General features: G+C 43.2%; 1 protein-coding gene across 6 annotated transcripts in view; it reads right to left on the bottom strand.

Moving 5' to 3' along the window:
- The window catches only part of ATP10A (ATPase phospholipid transporting 10A (putative)), a 191,580-nt gene extending 177,926 nt beyond the window's left edge, over positions 1–13,654 (bottom strand). For 3 of the 6 annotated variants that reach the window (XR_014313253.1, XM_082736571.1, XM_082736573.1), the window contains exon 1: positions 12,938–13,654. Coding sequence is in view for 4 of the 6 variants with exons in the window: in XM_082736571.1 (XP_082592697.1) it covers positions 12,938–13,398 (461 nt within the window). In the remaining 2 variants the exon portion in view is untranslated. The remainder of the gene's footprint in view (positions 1–12,937) is intronic. The other 3 variants (XR_014313254.1, XM_082736572.1, XM_082736570.1) reach the window with 3 other exon arrangements.
- Positions 13,655–25,699: the final 12,045 nt, after the last annotated feature.

Genomic DNA, 25,699 nt, shown 5'->3' with positions numbered 1-25,699 from the left:
GATCCTAGATTCTAAGAAAAAGATGTACGTATAAACTGAAAAATGCAGCTCTGGTAATGATGAGGAAAGAAGAGAAGTGAGGCACCAGCAAAGGCAGGAGTAGATAAGACAGGTGAAATGATACTCACAGAGAGGGTGAAGACAGCCCGAGGGGAGTAGCTCCTTGGGAGGTGTCTTAAACTGAAGGGTTTATTATTATTCAGCTGTGGTGAGGCCAACAGATCAGGAGATGACTGCCATTGAGAATGCAGTCCGTCATTCACAATCCCAAGAGGAGGGGGCACACAACACCACAGGGAGTCACACAGAGAAGGACTAAGGTCTATTCAGAACAAGGGGGAAATGTAGGCAAGACCCTTAATTGTGCTTCCCATTGGAAGGAACGGGGCAGAGTAGGGGAAAGCAGGCTTAGGAATAACTTCAGTGAGCTCTAGGGCTTAGGGGCTGACCCTTGTCTGGCAAAGGGCCCTGAGCTGATTAGGGCAGCGGGATGGTGGCCATGAGTGTTAGAGCCTGATAAAGAAGTGTCTGGAGTGTGGTCTCTGGATTGTTTGCTTTGCATATGAAAGGGGCACTCACAGATCAGTCCTTTTGCTGCCTCTGGGAACTGGTTGGTCCTGGGATGGGCTAGAGCTTCCAGGGTCAACAATGCCCCAGGTATCAAAATCTCAAATATAGACAATAAAAAGACAAAGTTAACACAGGACTGAAAACACAGGGATCGATTTAAGATGTTGCCCTCCCCACTTGTTGGGAACAGAACCAAGAATTACAGACACGCTGCTCCCTCCACCCATCCACACACCCTTCTCCCAGTCCCACACATCCCTCTCCCTAGGCTTACTAGGAAGGAATTCCCATTATATCCCCCACATACTTCACAGAGGAATTAATAGGATATGAAACCAAAAGGGGAAAAAGAAACAAAGACCATAAGCAAAGAGGCTTATGATGATCAGTAAGATGATCCTATCCATGTATAAGGCTGTTGCCATAGCACTCAGACCCAACTCTGGTTCTCACCTCGGGCCTCTCTAAGCATGGCATCCCAGCCACAGGGCTCCTTGGTATTACAGAAGGCAGTGCAGCAACCAGATTTCAATGTAATGAATCAAACTTTCCATCCCACTTAAAGGCAACGCTTTTCTTTCCAAAAAAAGAAAAATCATAAATGGAAAATGTTACAATGCAAGTCACAATGCCAGCTAAGTGCCAAGAAAAGTCGCACACATCTGATTTGACTAAAGTCTGTCCTGGCAAAATGAACAAAGAAAAGAATGAGGGTGATAACAATTACAATATGGAATGGCACTGCTAGGCTTCTACCAATGAGCCAGGAGGAGCAAGACATCGCTAATATCATGCAATTTAACAGAAATGCTCTTTTTTAAGAAAATAAATGCATGCCATGTGTATCTTGAGACTCCTGAACATTTGTGGGGAACATTTGTGGCCCTTATTTGTCATTTATAGGAGACATTCTGAAACATATCACTTGGATTTATGTTTAAAAATGGTTTGCTTCTTTTTTTCTGAGAGAGACAAAAGCTGAAAGCATCCCAAGAGGAACCACGACCTCCCTCCTGATAACACACTCACTGTCACTTGCTGTGCTGCCTTTTTCCCTCAGATTGTTCTGAGTTTTCAGAGTCCATAGATTTCCTGAACCACTGTGCACTGAAGATGACTGAGACAGACTGAAGAATTCTGCAACTGAAATGAGAATGGTGTCCAACTTGGCAGAGAGCTGGGGGAGAGGCCCCATCTGTGTCTCTGCCCAAGCACAGAAAAGGATGCGGCCACACCCTCAGAGTAAGCCCCGGGGCCTCCTCCTCCACCCACCCACCCCTTTAGAGAACTGGAAATGCCACGAATGAGGCTGCACAGATGGGATGCCCTGATCATCAGCGGAGATGGGGATGGTCTCCCCATCCGCAGCTGACACACTACACATACCACCAAGAGTCCCAAGGTCACATTTTGAAAAAGTATGGAAATAGGAACCAAAATCAGACCCTGACAACTTGATTTGTTTAAGAAACTGCTATTGAAAGTACCCAAAACAAAAGGGTGGATAGAAGAGTAGTAGGAAGTGAGAACAAAGGGCTCAGTTCAATTGTCTGATGACAGCTGGGTTTCCTTCCATTTCATTAACCCCTCTGTTACTGGATTCCTTCCTGGACAGAAGGTTCCATTCAGAAAAGCACTGGTGGGGGAAGAAGATGAACAGGAAGAAAGGTGGGAGAAGTGGGATTCCGGGGGTGGGGGTGGGGCGCTCCAGAGCTTTGGAAGGGACAGTATTTTAAGACCCAGAATATGCCCATATCTGATTCACACCCTGGGGCCTTTCTAGGAAAGACCTACAGTCTTTACAGTCTGTAAAGAGGCAGACTGGACGGGGGAGAAGAACCAAGGCAGATTCCCATGCCAGGAGCTAATGTCTGGACTGTTCTAAGATCAAGGATCATGGGTCCTAAAGCCTGGGAAGCACTCTTTTGAGGAGTCCTGCAGGGCCCATCTCTGGAGGAAGCGATTCTTGGCAGCTCTAGGTTTGTTTTCCTTTTGAAAATCAAAGATTTACTTTAGGGTTTTTTTTTTTTTTTTTAATTTTGTAACAGTTGACAAACAAAAAATGAGAATTTCAAAGACACCATTAAATGAATCAATGAATTAAACTTACTTGATATATTTTTTTAAAAGAGTTATTACCAAATAATTACCAAAATACATCACACACCGCTCTGTGATAAGCAAATAATGCCTCAATTTTGCTATTCTCCACAGGGCTTTTCCAGTGAACTGCATTTCTAAGATTCTGGGGCCAACCACGAGTACCCCTGGATTATCAGGGTCCAGGAAGTCAACAATGGGAATCCTCTGCTCCCATTATTCCAATATTTCAAAATGTTTTTCAGAACCTGTCCATTTACTCATGGCAAAACCACACATGCTTAATGACACTTAAAGTTCTTTGTTTTGGCTAGAAGAACATCTGCTTCGGGGTAATTAACAAGGTTAAGAAACATCTGGACCAAAAGATCTGAACAATAATAGAAATAAGAGCAGTAGCAATACTCATAATAATGAGCTACAGATAACCTCTTCAAACACTTACCTGCTTGCCTGGCACTGCTCCAGCCTTTCCATGCATCATCTCACTTTATCCTCCCTCCTATTTAAATGAGGGCACTGGGCTGAAGAGAGATGCAGCCTGCCCAGCATCTAACTGTTGGCAAGGGTTCAACCTCACTGAAGGGGTTTTAATTGTCCCTGATTGGCTTAAAATGGGCAAAAGAATTTGTTATTCCCTAATGAAAATAGTTTGGTAGGCAAAGTATTTCAAACTACAGTATGCCCAGGGGAAAAATACCCAGGGCAATGCATACAAACTGCACTCTGGGAAAATGCAAAACAAGCCCAGCTAAGGGTACTCTAAAAAAGCAACATCAAAAAAGCCTTTCCATTTTTTCCTGTTAGTTCTTTCAACATACTAAATATAGCAAGCTTAAGACTTGTACAGATAAGTACACCGGGCTCCCCTGATTCGGGAACTCAACAAGTAGCTGGACCATCCATTTTCGTGAAGGGCAGGACCCTAATGTCACACAGGCCCTTCTCTATCTTCTCAAGTCAAGTAATCAAGTGCTTACTTTCAAAGTCTTCCAAAAATGCTTTTCAGTGATGGCAGGGCTGTTTCTTATGGGGTGGGACTGTCCAGAGCAAAGCAAGTACATCACATACCATTCAGCAGCATAGCCCGTGAACACCAGGTGCCGGGAAGACCAGCAGTCATTATGGTGACTAAGTATTTGCAAGCACACCTACAGGCACTACTGTCCTGGAACAGCCTGACCCCTTTCAGGAAAGATGGAACTTGCCGGGTTCATGACCACCGTAAAGAATGACCCTCAGATAGGATCTAGCCATACCATGGCAAGGAAAACCAGGACACTGAGCTTTAGGGGGCACAAAAAGCTACAGAAGAATTGAAAAAGGCTTCAGGGTACCAGGGTGCCTGGGTGCCTCAGCTGGTTCAGCATCCGCCTCTTGGTTTCAGCTCAGGTCATTATCTCACGGTCCTGAGATCGAGCCGCACATCAGGTTTCATGCGCAGCAGGGAGTCTGCTGGACAGTCCCTCCTTCCTCTTCTCCCTCTACCCAGCCCTGCCCTCCCACCACACCTGCACTCTCTTTATCTCTCTAAAATAAAAAAAATCTTAAAAAAAAACAACAGGACTTCTAATCCAGTTAAAAACAGACAAAGGATCATAACACACATTTTTAAAAGAAGACATACAAATGATCAAGAGGTACAGGTAGATGTGGTTTAACAACATGAATGATTAGGGAAACACAAATCAAAACTACAATGGAAATAAAAAACTACAATGCGATATCACCTCATACCAATCAGGATGGTTAGTACCAAAAGAGAAGAAACAACAAGTGTTGGTGAGGATGTGAGGAAAGGGGAATCCTTGTATATCACTGGTGGGATTTAAAACTGCTACAGCCACTACTAAAAATAGTATGGAGATTCCTCAAAAAAATGGAATTACCATATGGTCTAGCAATTCCACTTATGGGAATATACCCAAAGAAAACAAACATACTATGTCAAAGAGACATGTGTGTCCCCATGTTCACTGCAGCATTATTTACAGTAGCCAAGCCATGGATAAAAAACGGGTGGTGTATATATATAGCGGAATATTATTCAGCCGTGAGAAAAAAAAGGAAATTCTGCCATGTGACAGCATATATAAACCTAGAGGGCATCACGCTAAGTGAAATAGGTCAGACAGGAAAACTGAAATACTCTGTGATCTCATTTATATGCAGAATCTAAACAAAACAAAGCAAAACTAAATAAAGAGAGCAGACTGGTGGTTGCCAGAGGCAAGGGTTGGAGGAATAGGGAAATAGGTGAAGGTGGCCCAAAGCTACAAAGTTCCAGCTATAAACAAGTTATAGGGATGTAATGTACAACACTGTGACTGTACTTAACAATACTGTAGTATATGTGGAAAATTATTAAGAGTTCTCACTACAAAGAAAAAACTTTTTCTTTTCTTTTTTTTCTTTTAAATATTTTATTTATTTATTTGACAGAGAGAGATCACAAGTAGGCAGAGAGGCAGGCAGAGAGGAGGAATCAGGCTCCCTGCTGAGCAGAGAGCCTGATGTAGGGCTGGATCCCAGGACCTTGGGATCATGACCTGAGCCAAAGGCAGAGGCTTTAACCCACTGAGCCACCCAGGTGCCCCTCTTTTCTTTCTTTCTTTTTTTTTTTTTGTATCTATATGACTGACGCATATACAACTACATATATACACATATACATAATACAGATACATAAATCCATAATGATAATTTTTAAAAAGCTAAATAACCCTTAGGTAAAGTAGTTAACTAACCTTACCAGGGTAATCATTTCATAAAATATTTAAGTCAAGTCATTGTGCTGTATACCTTAAATGGAAACAGTGCTATATATCAATTATATTTCAATAAAACTAGGGGAAAAAAAAAAGTCCTCTTCTGGTTCCAGAAGTATGGTAAGAAATATTTAAGATGAGCTGGGGATACAGACCAAAAAAGAAAAAAAAAATAATAATGATTGCAGGTTATGTCAAAAGACTCAAGAGCCAAATGAATTGGCTTCTATTGACCGGAGGATAGCAACTATAATAATAACCACAAAAGGCCCCAAACCAATGGATTATATTCAAATATATAAAATCTGTAGTAAATAAATCCACAATAATAATTTTTAAAAAGCTAAATAAACCTTAGGAAAAGTAGTTAATTCCAGAACAGCAGCAAAGAAAATAAAAGATAAGCCTGGACCATCTTAGAGCCAGAAAGTAGGGAAGAACTCAGGAAACTCTGGGAAAATGTCAAAGGGACACAGGGCTTCGCTGAGAAAGCTCCCAGTCACCAGAGCTGGAACAATGTGGGCAACAAGATAAATTATAAGAGCATTCAATTACAACCTACAGAATAAAACAAATACCCACTAGTCTCCACTGATAGGAATAAATGATTGAGCAAACTACCGATGAAGAAGAGAAAAAATGCTCTTCTAAGAATTCTACTCCATGAAAACAGAAGGAATGAAGGTAAAAAACAATCCATTAGAATACCACCAAGATCCACTTATGGGTGCTAATGTTAGAGGGCAAAAGTTTGAGGAGAAATATGATACCTACATAGTCTCAAGATATTAATTTTTCACAGAAGGAAAATAAAAAATTTACAATATCCTAACCAAGAGAGTAAAATTAGTGTGTTCAATAGTAAGATATATAGGCATCATATACACCCTGATATGATATAGTGTGAAGGACATCACTTCGATGGTTCTTGCCAAAAACCCAGTCTCAGCCTAATCGTGAGAAACAACACACCAACTCAAAATGAGGGGAATTGTACAAAATAACTGGAGCTGCCAGAATGGTGAAATAAGGACCTCCAGATAAATTTGCTCCTCCATAAAAGCAACACTGGCAAAATTTCTAAACCAACTTTTTCAGAAGCCTGAGTGTTAACAAGTAAGCCCTGCCATAAGCTGAGGGGAGTTTATTCAAGAAAAACTGCAGAACCTCAATAACAATAGTTGGATTTGTGGAATTTTAACTTGGCCTATTCCCACTCCCCCCTCCCTAGCTCTGCAGTACCTATGAAAATCAACTTGACTTGATGCCATCAGAATGGGTAGGCTGAGTTCAGAGTTCCTCAAAAACTTGATTCCCAGAACAATGTTGTTAAAGAGGAGCTGATTTGGACCTCGCTCTATGGGTAAAGCCCTGTACCCAGGGCATGCATTGAAAATAATCAGCAGCAGGGACATGGGTGGATCTGTCAGTGTCCAACTCTTGGTTTTGGCTCAGGTCATGATCTCGGGGTTGTAAGATTCAGTCCTCCCCTCAAGCTCTGCTTGAAGCATCTGCTTGAGATTCTCTCTCTGTTCCTTCCCCCACTACTGTGGGGGAGCAGGTTCTCTCTCTAAAATAAATAATTTTTTTTTTAAAATCAGCAGCAATTGTTCAACATTGCAGCTACCTGAAGGTGTTGTACCAGTTGAGGCAAAAAAAGTGTATTTTTTCATAACTGTTTCTTCTCCTATGTGGATTTAAAAGACAATTCCACACACCAATAATTATGAATCTGTGTTGATGGACATATAATGTGTAAAGATGCAAATTTATAGGCTAGTAGTACCACAAAGGAGGGGGAGAAAATAGAATTATACTGAGCAAATTTTTCTACACACTATGGAAATTGTTAGTATTAATGCTAACTACATTATTTTAAATTAAGATACTATTTGTGATCTCTATAGCACCATTACAAAAATAAGAACATCAGCATAGTAAAAGAAATAACATGGAATTAAAATGGTATGCTAGAAAAATATTTATTCAAAGAAGGCAATAATAGACGTCTATGGGGCAGAAACATGTTAAGACACACAGAAAACACACAGCAAATTGGCAGACAGAATTTCTACCTTATCAGTAATTACATTATATGTTAATAAAATACTACAATCAAAAGGCAAAAACTGGCAAAATAAATTTTTCAATATATAATTCAACCATATATCATCTATAAGACATACACTTTAGATTCAAAGACAAAAATAGGTTGAAAGTAAAAGGATAAGAAAAGATATACCATGGAAACCGTAACCAAGAGAGCTGAAGTAGACATATTATTAATTTTAGACAAAATAGATTTTTAAGACAAGAATTGGTAGAGAAAGAAATGCATTTTATAATGATAAAAAGATCAATTCATCAGCAAGTCATAAAAATTTTAAATAACTACGTATCTAACAAAGTCCCAAAACATATGAAGCAAACACTAAGAGAAATAAAGGATTCTGTAAGAACTGGGAGACTACAAACACCGCACTTTCAGTGATGACTAAAACAACAGGCAGAAGATCAACAAGGAAATAGAAAATGTAAACAACATTTTAAACCAAATAACAGAGCTATAAGATATCTATAGAACATTTTATACAACAGAATATATATTATGCTCAAACACATACGGGACATTTTCCAGGATAGATCATAAAACATTAACACAGTGGTCAAAACTAAGAAATATGACTGACATTAGGTTAAGATGGAATTACACATATAAAGCACTTGCTTCCTATCAACAAGTAAAAAAGAACTACCCTATGCCTACCTTCTGAGGGCAACTAAGTCTGTAGGAAAAGAAAGGTTCTTTTTCTATAACTTGACAACCATGAGCCCAGTCAGCCATGACACATGACAGTTATCAAAAGAAAAATAACTTAAAAATCATGTGAATGCAATGTCCAAATACTATTCCTCAAGTGCCCGCCTGCCTAGCATCCCCGAGAGATATCCCTGCATAAAGAGGACATGCATTATCTGGGCATGCTCCTGTCTCCTGGATCTCGTTCTGGTGCCTCTGCTTTTGCAAATCTTCTACCCCAAATAAGACAAAGTTGCTAGGCTTCCATGGAAAAGATATTTCTGCTGCTGACAAGGAAGAGTGCAGCTCTCCAGGAAAGGGAAGGAAGAAGAGGAGAGGCAAGATAAATGAACAAAAAACAAAAGGAGAGCTTTGCTGGGTATCATTTCAGGCTCTTCTGAAAAAACAAATCATGAAGCCCGGTAGGACAGATAACCCCTGTGAGTTGGGGAAACAAAGTGAGAATCAAAGGAAAGGCAACAGGCAAGATTAGAGCAATTCCAAGATAAGCATTAGAGCACCCCCCACTACCTGTTTTCCCAAAAGAGCATGGAAATCAAATCCAAGTATAGAGCCCAAATGATTCTGGAAGAAGTCCCCTCAGGTGATTTCATGCAGAAATGTTACTGTTTCCACCATCCAGGAAACGGACATAAGAAGGTATCAGTAAGACTACATTAGGGTCATTACAAAGGGAATTGAGGCAAAAGGGAAACAAAATTACACATTGACCAGGGCAGGGTATGGGGCAGAGGGAGGGAGGGCCACAGTACAAGAGCACCAGAGGAGGTATGTGGACCTGCGGCGAGCACCCCACTTGACAAGTTAGGAAAGAGGGTGCAGGCAAGGCAAGGGCCTTATGCGGCTCCCGTCCTTCAAACTGTGCCTTTGTAAGACCTGCTCTGGGAGCAGGGTCGGGGCGAGGTTGGCTTGCTTTAACAAGTGTTATCACTGCCCCAATGGTTGAGGAGGAGGATGAGAGTGCTTTCTTCCACGCGTGGTCCCTGCTTCTTCCCTTTGCCTCTCCTGGGCAACACCCTTTTCTAGGAATATTCCTTCTTCAGCTTCCTCATCGCCGCCCACCTTTGCTAACTACTCTGCTTTCCTGCTGCCAGAATCACCCGAGTCTCCAGGCTGACTCCGTATTCCTATCCCTCTCCTCTTCCAGCTCCACCAGCCTGGCACCCTCCCATCATTTCTCCCCTCTCAGCCCAAGCCCCTGGTGACAACTGGTCTATCTCAACGGACTGCTCAGCAAGCCCTCTTTCTTTTCTCCTGTGGCCCCGAGGGAAAGGACTTCTCTGGCCACGTTTTGCCAGCACCAAGAAGGTCTGAAAGGGCTTCCCACACTCAGCCCAACTCACTCGTCCAGAGCCAGTGTTGCTCAAACTGACCATTCCCACCAGCTGGGCGGCCACGGGCTGGACCTGACCTCCTGGGATCACCGACCTCCCTCTCTCTCATCCCACTGAGAATGGCTCAGGAGGATTTTCCTCAATACCAACAGTCTGAAATCCGTGAGAGGATGCAACAGGCTCAGGACATGGAAGCAAAGGACGGCTTTTCAAACTTCCACATGTAAACAAAGCCATGATGTAGACTGACACACTTCTCGCTGCAGTCAGAACACAGAGATGTCCAAGAGAACAGAGACAGTGTCAGCAGGTAAGCCTCCCTCAAAAAAAAAAAAAAATCTGCTCTCACCCTGCATTTACAGTTGCTTTGCCTGCATTTACACCCCTCTGCACATCAACCAGAGCTGTGACACAACACAGCACAGACCTCAACTATTCACAACTGTGCTTCCCATTGTCTCTGTAGTAACTAAAGGCACTCAACAAACTGGCCAGACATAAAATACATTCTCTCCTGGGCTTCTCTGGTCCGTCCCCATGCCAGCGCCCTGAGATCTGGCCTTCGAGCACACACCTGTGCCTACAAACAGGTTATGGCCTGGCTGCAGTCTCAGGCTGCCCTGTGACCCTGTTGTGCCCTATCACCACCACATGTTCCCTCAACAGTAGCATCCGCCCCGTCTGGCCACATCCTCCCTTGTCCTCACTCATGTTCTCCTCTGGGAGGCCTCTCCTGAGCTGCATCCTGCATGCCTAACCTAGGTGCCCTGCCCAGATCGCCCGTCCCTGGACACATCCTGCAGTGCAGTCAGCCCCCACAGTAAGCTGCGGGTGGGCCCCACCCTCCTCCCTTTTGTATCACGGGGTCTGGCTAGGGCCTCTCACAGTGAGGAGTAAATCAAGGCATTGGTTTGAGTTGATGGACAGGAGTTTCAAGGCAGCTACACACAGCCTGGAATGCAGTGGGTGTATAAGTCACTCACCATTCTCAGAGGACAGGGGAGGACTCAGAAAACCACATCACTTAAAGCTCAATCCTGAAACCATCAATCTTAGACTTTCTGGGACTTGAAGAGTTTGACCTGGCTTCTGAGCAGGATGACTGACCAGTCTTCTCAAAAAACAGCTACCACCCCTCTCACACCTACATATAAGCACCTGGGACCTTCCTAAGGAGAAGGCCCCTTCTCTCCCCAGGAAAGCTTTCAAGAAATTCAACTTGGGAGCTAGGAGATATTTAGGAACTTCTCCTGAAAGTACCATTATCCCTGAGGACCTGCCTCCTAGGGCTGTACTGATTATTTAAGAATACCAGTCAGGTCAAGATAGAAGGTGAGAACATGGACAGGTGTGGTCCAAGGGGAAGATGAATGTTTCAAAATCCCATGAAGTCTTTGAGGTCAAGTGAAGAGAACTGCTTCTGGGTCCCCCTCTATTTTCTCATCTGCATGTTGGGGGTGGTGGTTGCTTTAAGAGTCAATTGACTTAAAGGGTTAAAAACACTTCGTAATTAAAAATACACTATACTTCCTGAAGCCCAAGTATTTCTGCAAAGGAGGCTTCAGGCTCAATAATAACAAGAAGTGGTATGTGTGTAAAGATTTAAACCTTCCAGAGTCCCACCAGAGTGATGTCATACAGAAGCCAGAGGTACGGCTTCCCAGAGTCCTCACACTAGGGACAGAGGACCTTTGTGAAATTGCTGAGTCCTCCCTTCTTGGACTCAGGCTTCTTGCAAAGCGGAGCCAGGAAATCCCATAGCTCTGGCCACCTACATCATGCTTGCTGACTGGACAGTGGGCACTCCTTGAGAGCAAGAGGGCAGCATTACTCAAAGTATGAGCCATTATATAAGCATCACCTCTGTGCTAATTAAATACTCAGATTCCTGGGCCCAATCCCAGATGAGCTTGGTCAGAAACACTGGCAATGGAGCCTGAGAGTTGTTACTTATAACAAGCTCCTGAAGTAAGTTTTATATAAATTTAAGAAGCTCAAGTAACAGAATGTTGGAAAAGCTGTGGAACTGAAAAGACCAGTTCAAATTCCAATACCACTGCATAGCAGCTGTGTGGCCATGGGCAAGTTACTTAACCTCTCTGAACATCAGTTTACGCATTTGTAAAATAAGTATGAAACACAACCAATGTTGCTGGAAGAGTCAGAAATAATACTCTGCACCTATGTTATCCTAAGAGGTAGGAATAACCATGGCCCTCACCTTTTAGGGGAACAATCTGCCACTGTGAGCACAAGGGGTTTCCTAGAAGCCTCTCACAAGTGATGGAAGCCAGACAAGACTGATGTCCTTAACTCAAAGGCCTACATCAGTCATTTACATCAGGAGTCAAACAGAGCGAACAGGAGAGAAAGATGGGCCAAGCTTTGTATGTGGAAGCCAAGCCCATTAGCCTTCCTGAAGGGTTCCACCTTGAGGTGGGTTCAGCTACTGATGCAGCTCCAAGATGACTCTGCAGCCTAGTGGCTATTTTGGGGTGGGGAGTCTAAAGGGAGAAGAGACAGCAGTCACCCCCAACCTGAGAGTCCAAAACTCTGGGAAGGTGCAAGGGAGAGAGAAAGTGTAATGACATACCCTAGTACTATGTAATGACATACCCTAGTACCAACTATGCGCAGGACTCAAAAACCCCTCAGAGCTTCAGTCTTTCCATTTGGAAACTGGAGTTAAGTTTTAGAAAACTAACATTAGGCTCCATAGCTCAGGGGTTAGAGTACTTTAACTAACATTAAACAGTCAACTATGTGATGGTACCCAGTTGGGTGGCCTGATCACAGCTCACATTAATGGGTGGACACTGTTATTATTACTCCTGCTTTTTTATATGTCTGTGCTGGTCACACCAAAACTTGGTGGCAGTTTCACTGTTGTCCCAAGAGGAGAGGTTATCTAAGCTTGAGCTTTATGTACCTGTATTGATTGTTAAACGTGTTAAACTACCTGTCCTAGAGAGTCTGACCAAAAACTGAAGCTAGGACTTCAAACCAGAGCGCAGAGCCTGGATTTCCCTCCTTTTTACTCTTAAAAGGCGGGAGTGGTGAGGATGAGGACGCTCAGAGGCTGCCAGATTCCAGCCCTGGGATCATTCCGGTTTGGACGAGGCGTCTGAGTGCCAATCAGGGTCAGGGTACTCCCGCACGCAGCATTTAGGTTTCCTGCTTTCTGCGTCCCCGGGCGCAAAAGAAGCCGGGCCCTTCGCCCCTTGTCGAGCCGCTTCTGGGCCACCCCGCCCGGTGCCATTCACGCCGCGCCCCACACCAAGTTCCCCGAAGCGCCGCGGCCCTGAGCTGACCCCTCGCTCCCCAGCACGGAGCGCCCGGCTCACCTGCTGAAGACGAGGCAGCCCAGGTGGTTGATCTCGTGGTCTGAGCGGTGGCGGCTGTAGTCCTCCCACAGGTCCTTGAAGGCCGTGACGGCCAGGATGAAAAGCACGGGAGCCAGCGCCAGGCCGGGCTGGAAGGCATTCACCGCCGGCACGAAGTTGAGCAGCGCGATGAAGACAAAGTACACGTTGGCCAGGCGGTGGAACTGCTCGAACAGGTTCTTGGGCAGGAAGGACAGTAGAGTGTACTTGGTGGTCTTGAGCCGGTTGTCCGCCAGGTGCTGGGCGCCCCCGCGCCGCCGTCGCCGCGCACCCTTGGTCGCGCCAGCCGCTGGATCCTCGACGCCCGGGGGCGGCAGCAGGTTGGAGCGCACCACGCGCGTCCTGCCGTCTCCGCGCCGCCGCCGCCGACGACGACGACCCGGGGACCCGGGCTCCTCGGCCGCCGCCGGATCCCGCTCCATGGCCGCGTGTCGCCGCGCCCGGCTCCTCCGCCGCTCGCGCCCGCCCGCGCCAGCCTCCTAGGTGATCATCGCCGGCGGCCCGGGCGCGGTGGCGCGGGCTCCCCGCCTGAGGGACGCAAGGAGACGGCGGTCAGCGCCCGCCCCGCCCAGCCGGCTAGTCCGCTGTCGGGGCCGGGCGCAGGGGGGGCGGGGCGGGGCGCGCGCGGCACAGAACTCCCTTGTACTCGCGCTTGCCTGGCCGCTTCCGCCGAGGCTGCTCCTGGCCCCGCCCCGCGCCGCGCCCAGGCTGGGATACCGCGGATAGCGGGAAACAGAAAGACCGGAGCTGAAAACTTTAGAGCGGTTTAGTTTCGTTTCCAGAAGCATCAGTCAGTCCCAGAACAGTGCAAACGCGCCCTGACTCCGGTAGGAGAGAGGAAGCTGCAGAGTCTGAGAGCAAAGGCAGCGCAGTCCCCTGGCAACCTCAGGCTCTTCCTGGGCCAGCTCTGTTTCCCAGGCCCTAGACAGGGAAACGGTCTGGGAGCCCGGATTAGGAGCCTCCTCTTGGAATCAGCTAGAATCAAAATCCAAATGAGCCATGCCATACCAATGCTACGATTTTTAAATCTCATTTACCGAAGATATCTGCTTTTGGGGAGAGCCCAAGAAGTTGGGATTCTGTTGGCTCTACACCCTTCCCTATGCCTGCTCAACTTCCACCTACTTTCAGATTTACTTCTTGGGTAACTAGACTTTTCCCTTTCCCTGACCATCGCTGCATTTTCTTACTTCTTACTTCCCTAAATAGACTTTTCTTTTTTTTTTTTTTTAATAAGAATATTTCTCAGTGGCAAAGGCAGGCTTTGGTTTGAGGTATTTTTCTTTTCCTCTCTGGTAAACCCTCAGAGCCAAAATATCCCTGTGTGCTGCAGTTCTGAAGCGGCCTCAGAAAAGCTATGACAGGAAATTGAAAGTGGTTGCTCGGAGGGGAGGAGAGGACCAGAATTGCAGAAGAGTTTTGGGGGCAAAGGGCTCCCCTCAGTATTTATGGGGAATCAGAGAGGGGCGTATGTGAACGATGGGGGTGGGAGACTATGCTGGGTATGGCAGAAGGTATTGGCGAGTCCCCACTTCAGTGGCAGCACTCCCCTCCAGATAGACCATAGCTTTGACAGTTCGGACTTCTGCTTTGGAAGTACAGGGATAAGCAGCAGAGATTTCTTGGCAAGGAGAATCTGACTGAGAACTTGGGTGAGAAGAGCCCTTAGGGGTACTGCCTGTCTTGATTCTGGGAGCTGCTGGCTTCCTAGAGGCCAGCCCCTCCTTTCTCCTCTTGCACTGGAATACTCTGACATTCTCCCAAAAGACCACCGTAACAGCCATTGCTGGCACTGGGTTGTCCCTTCTGTGTCTGCTACTAGTCACCTCCCTAGCTTTGCTCAAATCAAATCTTACCCATGACACTCTCTCATCTCCTATATTCTGGGGCTCACTCATATGCCATCCAGCCAGGCCAGGGTCTCATGTCTTTACAGGGAGCCACAGACCACAAATTTGCTGGAATCCAGCATAAGGAGGGTAAAGTGACAGATACTAAGAAAATATTGTATGCTATATATCAAGACTCTCCCCCATAGCATTCCTAAGGGTAGAATATTAATGTGTAGAGGGGCCTGGGTCAGAGAAAGATTTGGCTAAAGTACCTGCATTTTCAGGGAAAGAAATCAGATCTCATGATGAACCAGGGGCATCCCAAATTGAGTATTAACAGCAAAGGAAGTAATACAACTTCCCTGGTTTCCAATGACTAGGACCTCAAGGACCCTTCTTTTCCTCCATCATCTAACCCAGTGAGGTCCAAGGGCCTACTCTCTCCCTCCGTTTCCATATATGCCTCCATCCCAGTGTGGCCCCAGAGCTTCTGGGTGGGTCTCCCTCCCTCCCAGTCTCCTTGCTTTAACAGTCCACATGTTGCCAAAATGGTTCCTTGACCTACTGGACCCTTTCACTTTGTTTGTTTACCCTCGAGCTTACCGGAGTCCCCTGTTGCTTACAGGGTCAAATGCTGACTCCTCAGGCAGAGGTCCCTTGAGGCCCTCAGGGGAACTGGCACCAATTTACTGATTTAACTCCACCCCTCCCTACTCCTGGCCCAGCCCCAGGGCAAGAGGTCTCCTTACCCTTCTCAGAACAGGCCTTATTCATCCCCATCTACATTCCACTCTAAGGTTCCAAGATTCCATGAGTCACACTGCTCCTTAAGTCTGGAATCTTTCCCCACCTGCTCCTCACCAATCCAAATTCAGTATTTCCACTGAGGCCTCACTCGCCCAGCCTCCCAGGTTTCCCACACTGTGTGATCCTTTGAACCCCGGAGAAATTACTTCTATTCTGATGTATATGCAGTGGTATGTAAACCTGCCTTAGATTGCTTTGCTGGGGTTTTGAGCTTGGATGTCTTCTGCCAGGTAAACTCTCAGACTTGACTGCCTGGGCCAGGCTTGGATGAGCTCTGGGTTGGTCATCTGGACCACTGAGCTCTGACCATGCCCTGCTGCTGGGCCTGGGCAAGTCTCTGTAATTGTCCTCCTTCAGTAAATACTTATTCTTCAACCACTGTGCCGGGCACTGTTCTAGGCACTGGGAACTGACTCAGAAGAATTGTTGATGACAACAGATAATTCTCATGGATCTAACATTCTAGTAGGAAGAGACTGTGATATTGTGATTTATAATAATAAATATATATTTGTTCTCCATCCCCATTTCTGGCACATAGCTCCTAAACCCTTGGAATTTCCTAAGTGTTGAGTGCTAAAGTTGTCCTGATATTCATAACAAACCATTTTCAGCCACACCTGAGTTTATGAGGTGACTTTTAGAAAGCACTTTACATGGGGGCTGGTTGCCAGGGAAACCAAACATGTAATTAGAGAGTTAGAACTTTCAGCCCCACTCCACTGACCTCCAGGCAGGGGAGAGGAGCTGGAGGTCGAATCACTTGCCAATGGCCAATGTTTTAATGCGTCTATGTAATGAAGCCTCCAAAAAACCCAAAAGGTGGGGCTTGGAGAGTTTCCACATTGTGAACACTGGAGATTCAGAAAGAGTGGTGCTCACAGACAGGGTATGGAAGGTCCATGCCCTTTCCCCATATTTACCCTATGTATCTCTTCCATCTGACCATTCCTGAGTTATACTGTTTTATAATAAACTGGTAATATGGTAAGTAAAATGTTTCTCTGAGTTCTGTGAGCTTCTCTAACAGATTAATTAAACCCAAGGAGAGTATTATTGGAACATCTAATCCATAGCCGGCTGGTCAGAAGCCCAGGTGATAACCTTAACTTGTGACTAGCATCTGAAGTGTGTGTGTGTGTGTGTGTGTGTGTGTGTGTGTGTGTGTGTATGTTGAGGTGCAGTCTTGCAGGACTGAGTCCTTAACCCGTGAGATCTGATGCTGTGTCCAAATAGTGTCAGGACACCTAGTTGGTGTCAAAAAATTGATTAGTAGTGTAGGGGGGATACCCTACAGACCCACATTGGAATCAGTACCCCTTGACATTAGCAATGATTAAGCAACACACCCCTGGAACACCTCTAAATTCCTGATCTCAAAAATGCTATGTTCTCTGAAGATTATTCCAATTAGAAGGACATAGGAAATGGAGGGGCACAGGGAACCAGCAAGGGCTTTTAGAGAGGACCTTCCGGGGCAACCCTCACCAAAGACAAGGGAAACAAACTGCAGAATTGTCTTCAGGAAGAACAAGCAAGTGTAGGAGAACATGGGGTTCCAATTCCAAAGAGATGGTCCAGGTATCTTGAGCTGAGTGGGCAAACAGAGATGTATCCCAGAGTAGGTTCATGTAGGGCCTGAAGAATCACAGTAAGGATCTTGGTTTTTAGCTGAGCGAGAAAGGAAGCCTTGGAGGGCTTTGAGACCAGGAGTCATGTGACTGAACTCAAGTTTTCAAACATCATCAGTTACTGTGTGAACAGAATGCAGAGGGGCTGGGTCAGTAGGAAGGAGACAGTAAGAAGCCACTGCAATAATCCTGGAGAGAAAGATTTGGTAGTTCCTGTGGGAGTGGTCATGGTGCAGGGTGGGATATGGCCGTATTAAAGCATGCATGATATGCTGTTGAACTGGGTGTGGGTATGAAAGAAGGAACGAAGTTGAGAAATGCTCTGCAATGGATAACTTGAGTCGCTAAGGTCTGAAGACAATGGGAGGGTCAGGCCTGGCATGGTCATGATGCCACAGAAGCAAAGATCTGGCTGAGGTACACACAACAAAGGTCATCTGGGAGGCCCAGGCAGAGATGTCAGTTGGAGATCAAAGAGTGAGTCTGGGTGGAGAAAAATGTGGCCAGAAGTAGGAGGGAGGCAGAGGGGCCAGCATGCAGGGCCAGCCTGCCTTTGGATGGGAGAGGCCTCCGGATTTGCTCCAAGTGCAACAGGAAGCTGTGGACTACCCCCAGCAGAAGCATGAGGTGAGAGGTTCTCATTTTCCCTTTTAAAAGTTAGAAGATGGACTTGGAGCCAGTGGGAGCAGGCAATGGAGGAGGAGGTGGCTTGGGCTCCAAGAAGTGGATAGACAGAGTTGACTCCAGGAAGAGTCAACATGATAAGCCAACATGTTGGATATTTAGATGAGGAAAAGAAGTGAATCAAGAGTAACACTCAACAGTTTGGTTAATGACTTGAGGATGAAGGATTGTAGAATATTCCAGACCCCAAATATGCCACTTTAGCATGTTGATTATTTTGAATTAAAGTGACTTGAGAATCTGGGTGGCTTAGTCAGTTAAGCGTCTGCCTTCGGCTCAGGTCATGATCCGAGGGTCCTGGGATCAAGCCCCACATTGGGCTCCCTTCTCAGTAGGGGAGTCTCCTTCTCCCTCTCCCTCTACCCATACCCCTACTTTTGCTCTCTCATGTACTGTCTCTCTGTCAAATAAATAAATAAAATCTTTTAAAAATAACTAAATAAAGTGACGAGGGACGGTAAGTGCAAGAGGGAAACACCCTGACCCTCCTTTGTCCCTCTGAAAGCAGGAAACAAATCTCCTATGTGAAAGGTATCTTCACTGTACCAGGAGGGTAGAAGGCAACTTTATCCCCAGAGACAGGAGATTTAAGACCAAGAAGACTATATAAATAGTCCTTGTCATGACACCAATTTCTTACCATTTCTTCATCTAAAAGGTACAAAAGCTTCCTGCTTTGGTCACTTCTTTAAGTCTCATATTTTTATGGGGTCATTGTAAGTACAAAATTAAATTTCTTTTTCTCCAATGAATTTAACTATTAGAACCTAGGATGGAAGAAGGAAAATATTTCCTACCCCCACAAAAAAGGACAGGTTGGGGGGAAGAAAATACAAAGCTAACATATGGCACGTTAAGCTTGAGGTGCCTGTTTGACATCTAATGGATGTGAAGTAGGAAGCCGGATAGTGAAGTCTCATAGTGACAGGAAAAGCCAGCACTAGAAGTACAGATCTGGGGGACGCCTGGGTGGCTCAGTTGGTTAAGCAGCTGCCTTCAGCTCAGGTTATCATCCCAGCGTCATGGGATCAAGTCCCACATCGGGCTCCTTGCTCCGCAGGAAGCCTGCTTCTCCCTCTGACTCTGCCTGCCACTCTGTCTGCCTGTGCTCACTCTCGCTCGCTCTCTCTCTGACAAATAAATAAATAAAATCTTAAAAAAAAAAAAAAGTACAGATCTGGCCATGTCAGAAGATGCCTGTGATTTAGAGCTGTGTGATGAGAAGATTGTACCTACAGATGGAATATAAATAGAAGAGACTGGATGAGACTTTCTCACTGGAAAATGTAGGAGGTTGGATGAAACAGTCACGAAGATTGCTTCCAGTTTTCAAGTACTACTTTGATGGTGTGATACTTGCACAATAAATGCTTGTGGAATAGGTAAAAATCACAGTCTATAAAATTTTAACCTTGATAACATTTGTTTAATATTTATTCTTGTGAGTGTCCCTAATTTAAGAGAAAAAGTTATAAGAGATTCCCAAATTTGTAATGTGTAAAGTTTGGCACAGATATGTTGCCCATTAATTAATAAGGGCTTAACATTCATTTAAATTAAATTATCAGAGTACAGAGCTGTAAAAAATTGGGTTATATTAATTGTTATGATCCAACAAGCTAAATCTATGATAATGTTTCAAATCCCAGAAATGCCAAATTCCAGAGACTTAAGTACAAAATTTAATAATTAGACTTAAGTAAAAATTTCTATTTTAGGATACCTGCCTAAGCACAATGATCTCCTTTTCTTCAAAGGAAATTCCTATTAAAAGGACAGATGATATACTTGAAAGGAGAAATGTATAGTTGTGCTGGGAAACAGCGAAAAGTACCTTGGAATACAAAAGAAGATTCTTCAGAAGATAATAATGAGGGCTATCTGAGAGATAAAAAGGAGATAAAAGTGAATCAGTGAGGAAGCATAATAAATAAAAGACAATACATTATGTAATCAAGTAGACAATGCTGTTTAAAAAAAAAGTGGGGATGGGGTTTCCAAACAGATCTTAGAAAGTCCAAAATATGAGTAAGACAGGCCTGGGAGCAATAGCCATTGTGGGACATCTGGGGAGATAAAAAGGTAAAAAATCCACTGCATCTGGTGTAAGTGTGCCATTCCAGGCCCCATGCTGGCTATTTTGACAAGTTGCTCTCATTGCTATATTTGAGAAGAACTATTAGCATGAAAGAAAGCAAGCTCTACAGAAGTGAATTTCTCCTTTCAGAATACAGACCTAACAGAACATAGAAAATAATATTAAACCCAATTATTATTATCCTTAAAAAATGCTAGAAGACAGCCCATCAATAAAATTACCATGGAAAAGAAGCAAATGAGGAACAGTAAAGACTTCTTGGGAGTAAAGACAGCACAGATTACGTACTTTTTAAAAAAAAAAAAAACACAGTCCACAACAGGATGAATGTACTTGCTATTGCTGAACCATACACCCCAAAAATTATTCAGATGATAAATTTTACATTGTGTGTATTTGATTTAAAACACATAATGGAGGGGCAAAACTAGTGGTCTGGATGATCAGATTGAGGAATTCTCTCAGCATGCAGGGCATAAAGACAAAGAAATGAAAATAGAGAAGAGGCTACTAATCTGGGGCATGGATCCAGATAATGCCCTTCCTGTCTGCCCATGCTACTGGAAGATAAGGTAAATAGTACCAAGGCTTCAGAGGACTTCTAGAAAAGATGGGCAGAACATGAACAGAAAATCTATTTGGGAGGATCAGAGAGCTAACAGAGAGCAAAGGTAATGAGGCCAAGACCCAGGAGGAGGAGAACACCAGAGAGCAAAGTCCAGCACTTGGAACAAGAATCCTCAAGGCCCCTCTTCTCATGCAGCCCATCCTGTCCCCAACTAGCTCTGTCTGATTTCCCATGTCTGATGTGCCATGTGCTTGTTTGTGAGCTGTACATTCTCCCTCACTGGGAGACCTCAGCTCCACTGGACAGGGCTCAGTGTATAGCCACTCACAGAGGCCATGAGCTCCCAGAGTCACACAAGACTGCCTCTTGCAAGTACTCAACAAATAAATATTTACTTTCATTAAGTGATGGAAAGACATCAGCACCATTGTGGGAAGCATATTTTGAATATAGGTTCCAATATTAGTCAACTTGATATCCAGCTATCTTGTAATTTAATGAATTTATAGACAAGCAAGCCTCTAGAGATAACTAACCATGGTAATATACTTTCTACAGTTAGCAAAATATAAATTAACATATTAATATAAGTGACAAAAAAAGAAAAAAAATTTTGAATAGATTAATATATTAAACCCCAGGAGGTCTTGAAAAGGTCCTCAGAAATCCATTCTTCAAAAGCACCCTCTGGAGACCATTTGGCAGGTAAATTCTGTTGAAACTTCAAAACAGTTAATTTATTTCATTTATAATATAGTTTAGAAGGAGACTGAGACCTTCCCAATTTCTTCCAAAAGGGTAGCAAAACCTCTTATTAAAAATTGGAATTGCAAAGGAGCCACATATAGTTTATTTATAGTTTATCACCATATTGTAACATTTATAGGTTTAAATACCAGAAAAGAAAAAAGGACAATATATCACTATTTGCAACACTTTAGTTTTTTTTTTTTTTTAAGATTTTATGTATTTATTTGAGAGAGAGGGAGTATGCCTGAGCATGTACAAGTGGTGGTGGGAGAGGAGGCAAGGAGGTCAGGAGGAAAGGGAGAGGAAGAAGAAAAGAATCCTAAGCAGACTCTGTGCATAAAACTCAACACTGGACTCAGTTCCATGACCATGAGGTCATGACCTGAGCCAAAACCAAGAGTCGGACACTTAGCCAACTGAGCCATCCAGGTGCCCCACAACATCATGGCTTTTATCTAGGAAAGTGGCTAGTAATATAGCTAACTATAAGATAAAGGATATACAATCTTAAGTTTCTCATGCATAAGCAAGTACCAATTAGAAAATGTAACTGATCTATAACAGAAGGATCTCATTTTTAGAGTTAATAAAATACCTAAAGAAAAGCAAGAAATGTCAGTTCAAGGTATATGCAAATAATCGTTACAAAAACCAACAACAGAAGCAATAATATTTAACCTTTGTAGAGAATATAATGCCTACCAGGCACGTGCTTACTTGTTTTACACTGACTATCTTCATTCTCGGCCATTCCATGAGGTAGGAAAATTTTTATCCCAATATCACAGATGAGGAATATGTGATCACAACTTAATATTTTGCTGAAGGTGGTAAAGGAAGGTATCCCTGAAAAAAAAAAAAATAGAAATATGCCATTCCTTTGAGTGTGCTTGCTTTTTAAACCAACCTGTGGATTTTGTGTATTTTCTAAACTAATTCCAACTGGATTTTTTTTTTCAACTTGACAACTTGAATATAAGTAACTGAAGAATAAATGAATACAAGTAAGTTAAAAAACCATTTTGGATATGGGAAATTAATAACCCACTACACCGACAACAAAAATTAAGAAGTCAAATACATCCCTAAAAATATGCCAAAGGAATCTTACACAAGAATATGCGTAAATGATGTGCTTGTTCATAAAGGGGGCAACTTCTTCCAACTTTGTGTATAGTAAATCACAAAATGAAAAATTTGTGAAAACAAACTACAGTTACATGCAGCAATGTCAAGGAATCGTGGAAACCTAATGCTGGGTGAAACAGCAAGTCCCAGAAGACTCCATACATGACAATACTGTTTTTAACAGAGCATAAATGCTAGCAATATTCAGCAAAATATTGTTCAGCTACTTTTGTTTGTGATAAAGCAGTTTTTTACAAAACCAAACATGTCCTTATCATGCAATTCAGTGATTACACTATTAGATGTTTATCCTGGGTAAATTAAAACTTACATTCACACAAAACTTGTACACAAATGTTTATAGCAGCAGTGTTATTCATAATAGCTAGAAACTGGGAAGAAATCAAGGTCTAGAACAGATGAGCAGATAACAGATTGTGGTACATCCGTACCAAGGAATTAACTACTCAGCAATGAAAGAAATGAGCTATTAATGGACACAACAGCTTGGATGGATCTCAAGAGAATAATGCTTAGGAAAAAAGCCAAAAGGTTGCATACTGTATGATTCCATTCCAGTTTTGATGTGTCAAAGTAATAGAGATGGAGAACAAATGTGGTTTGGGAGGGAGATACAGGAGTATTGTTAGGGCTCCTTGTAATGGAAACATTCGGTATCTTGACTATAGTCATGATCATATAAACCTACACATGCAACAAAATTGTATGGAATGAAATTCAGACACAGTAGGGCACCTGGCTGGCTCAGTCGGTGGAGCATACAACTCTTGATCTCGGGATAGTGAGTTCAAGTCCCACACTAAGGGTAGAGAATACTTTAAAAAAATATTTTTTAAAAAAGAACTAAACTCACAAACAAATACACACACATGACTGCAGGTAAAACATGAGTGCATGGTGACTTTCAAATCAAGTCAATAAATCATATTAATGTTAATTTTCTGGTTGTAAAGCTGTGTTATAGTTCTGTAAGGCACTAACTTTGAAGAAAACTTGAAGAGTATACTGAATATCCCTGTGTTACGTCTCACAACTGCACATGAATCTACAGTTATTTCAAAATAAAGATTTTTTTTGAAAATGCAGACATTTAGGGGCTCCTTGGTGGCTCAGTGGGTTAAAGCCTCTGCCTTCAGCTCAGGTCATGATCCCAGCATCCTGGGATCGAGGCCCACATCCGGCTCTCTGCTCAGCAGGGAGCCTGCTTCCTCCTCTCTCTCTCTGCCTGCTTCTCTGCCTACTTGTGATTTCTGTTTGTCAAATAAATAAATAATCTTTAAAAAAAAAAAAGAAGAAAATGCAGACATTTTAAAAAATAGGAAAAAGTAGGGTGGAATTATAAATACCAAAGGGGGAGGACTGTGGCAAGGAAAGGACACATGGGTAGTTGCAAGTTATCAGAAGTATACAATTTCTTGGTCTTGGTGGTAAGTTCATGGGTGTTCTGTTTTGTGGCCCCCAATGATCCCCATCTCCTGGTACCAAAGCCCTTGTGTAGTCCCTTCCTATACTGAACAGAGATAATACATATAAAGAATGGGATACTGAGGAAATGACAGTGTGTGACCTCCAAGGCTTGGTCATAAGATATTGTAGTTTCTGCCTCCCTTCTTAAATCACTTGTCCCAGGGAAAGTCAGCTACCATGGTGGAGGGCACCCAAACAGCCCTATGTGAGACCCATGTGACAAGGAGCTGGGATCTCCTGCCACCTACCAGCCCACCTGGAAGTGAATCCTCCAGCTCTAATCACGCATGTAGATGTTTTAAACCTTGACCAACATCTTAATGCATCTGGGGTTGTGAAGACCCTCTCCCAATTAAGCTGCTCCTGTATTCCCAAACCACAGAAACTGAGTGATAATAAATAACTGTTGTTGTTTTGAGTGACTATTGTTTGAGTAATTTGTTTTTTAGTAATAGATAACTATTTTCAAGTGTATTATTATGCTTTATAACTAATATATATAATGTAGAATGTTTGAATATTAAATGATTAATTTAAAAGGTGAGAAAGAAAAGAAAAAGAAACGTTATAATTTCCACTTACAAAAAAAAAATAGAAGGCTATATCCTACTGTATGTCAATTAAAGCTATTATTCCTGATGGTTTTTATGAAGGAATGTATAACTAGGACAGAAGTCAAATTTCTGTATTTATGCAAGTTTGGTCTGTGGTAAATGTGGAGTTTTAAATCAATAGAGGAGAGGAAGAAATTTTCAATATAGCATATTGCAAAAATGACTATTTAGGGAAAGAAGTCAAATCCTAATCTCACACCATAAACTAAAATAAATTCTAGGTAGACTGACCTGTGCTGGGTGGACTGGCATCCCTGACAGCTGCCTTGGCAAGATAATTCATCTTTCAGGATTTAGTTTATTTGGAGCCTCATTAGGGTGGCCTTTCCTTTTTTTTTTTTTTTCCCCTTTCTTTCTTTCTTTCTTTTTTTTTTTTTTTTAAGATTTTACTTATTTATTTGAGAGAGAGGAAGAAAGAAAGAGAGAGCTTGAGCAGTGGGGAGGGGCAGAGGGAGAGGAAGAGCAGACTCCTTGCTGAGCAGGGAGCCCAGGACCGTGAACTGAGCGAAGGCAGATGCTTAACCCACTGAGCCACCCAGGCTTGCAGGGGAGGCTTTCCTAATTTCCAGTCTCCAAGCCTTTGACATTTCTTATTATTTCAAAGTAGTCTCTATACCCAATGTGGGGCTCAAACTTCATACATGGAGATCAAGAGCCCATGCCCCACCTTCTGAACCAGTCAGGCACCCTTTTCACAAGTGTTTGTAAAGCTAGTAAAGACTATTACTCTTCTGTCAAAAAATATATAAAATAAAATAAATTCTAGGTGGATAAATTATTTTTTAAAAGAAAAGAGTATTATAGAAATACAAAGTATCTTTACAATGCTGGAGTGGAAAGATCTTTCTAAAGAACAAAAACCAGAAGCCATAGAAGACAAGATCAGCTGCATAATTTAATCCCTCTTTACTATTAAGGTCTAGAATATTAACATATGAAACGTAAGCAACATTTTAACAGAGAAAAGGTAAATCCACACGATGTGCACTAAACAGCCAGTTTTTAAAAAATGAAGTAGAACCAGATGTGAAGGACGGAAGGACATCCATACGCTGAGTGAAAAAGTGAAGTTAGAAATTCTATGTGTAGTAATAATATGTATAATATTTCATTTATGGGATAT

Source organism: Mustela nivalis (genome assembly GCF_964662115.1).
Source record: "Mustela nivalis genome assembly, chromosome: 6".
Taxonomy (NCBI): Eukaryota; Metazoa; Chordata; class Mammalia; order Carnivora; family Mustelidae; genus Mustela; species Mustela nivalis.
This window is presented reverse-complemented; position numbering and strand designations above follow the sequence as displayed.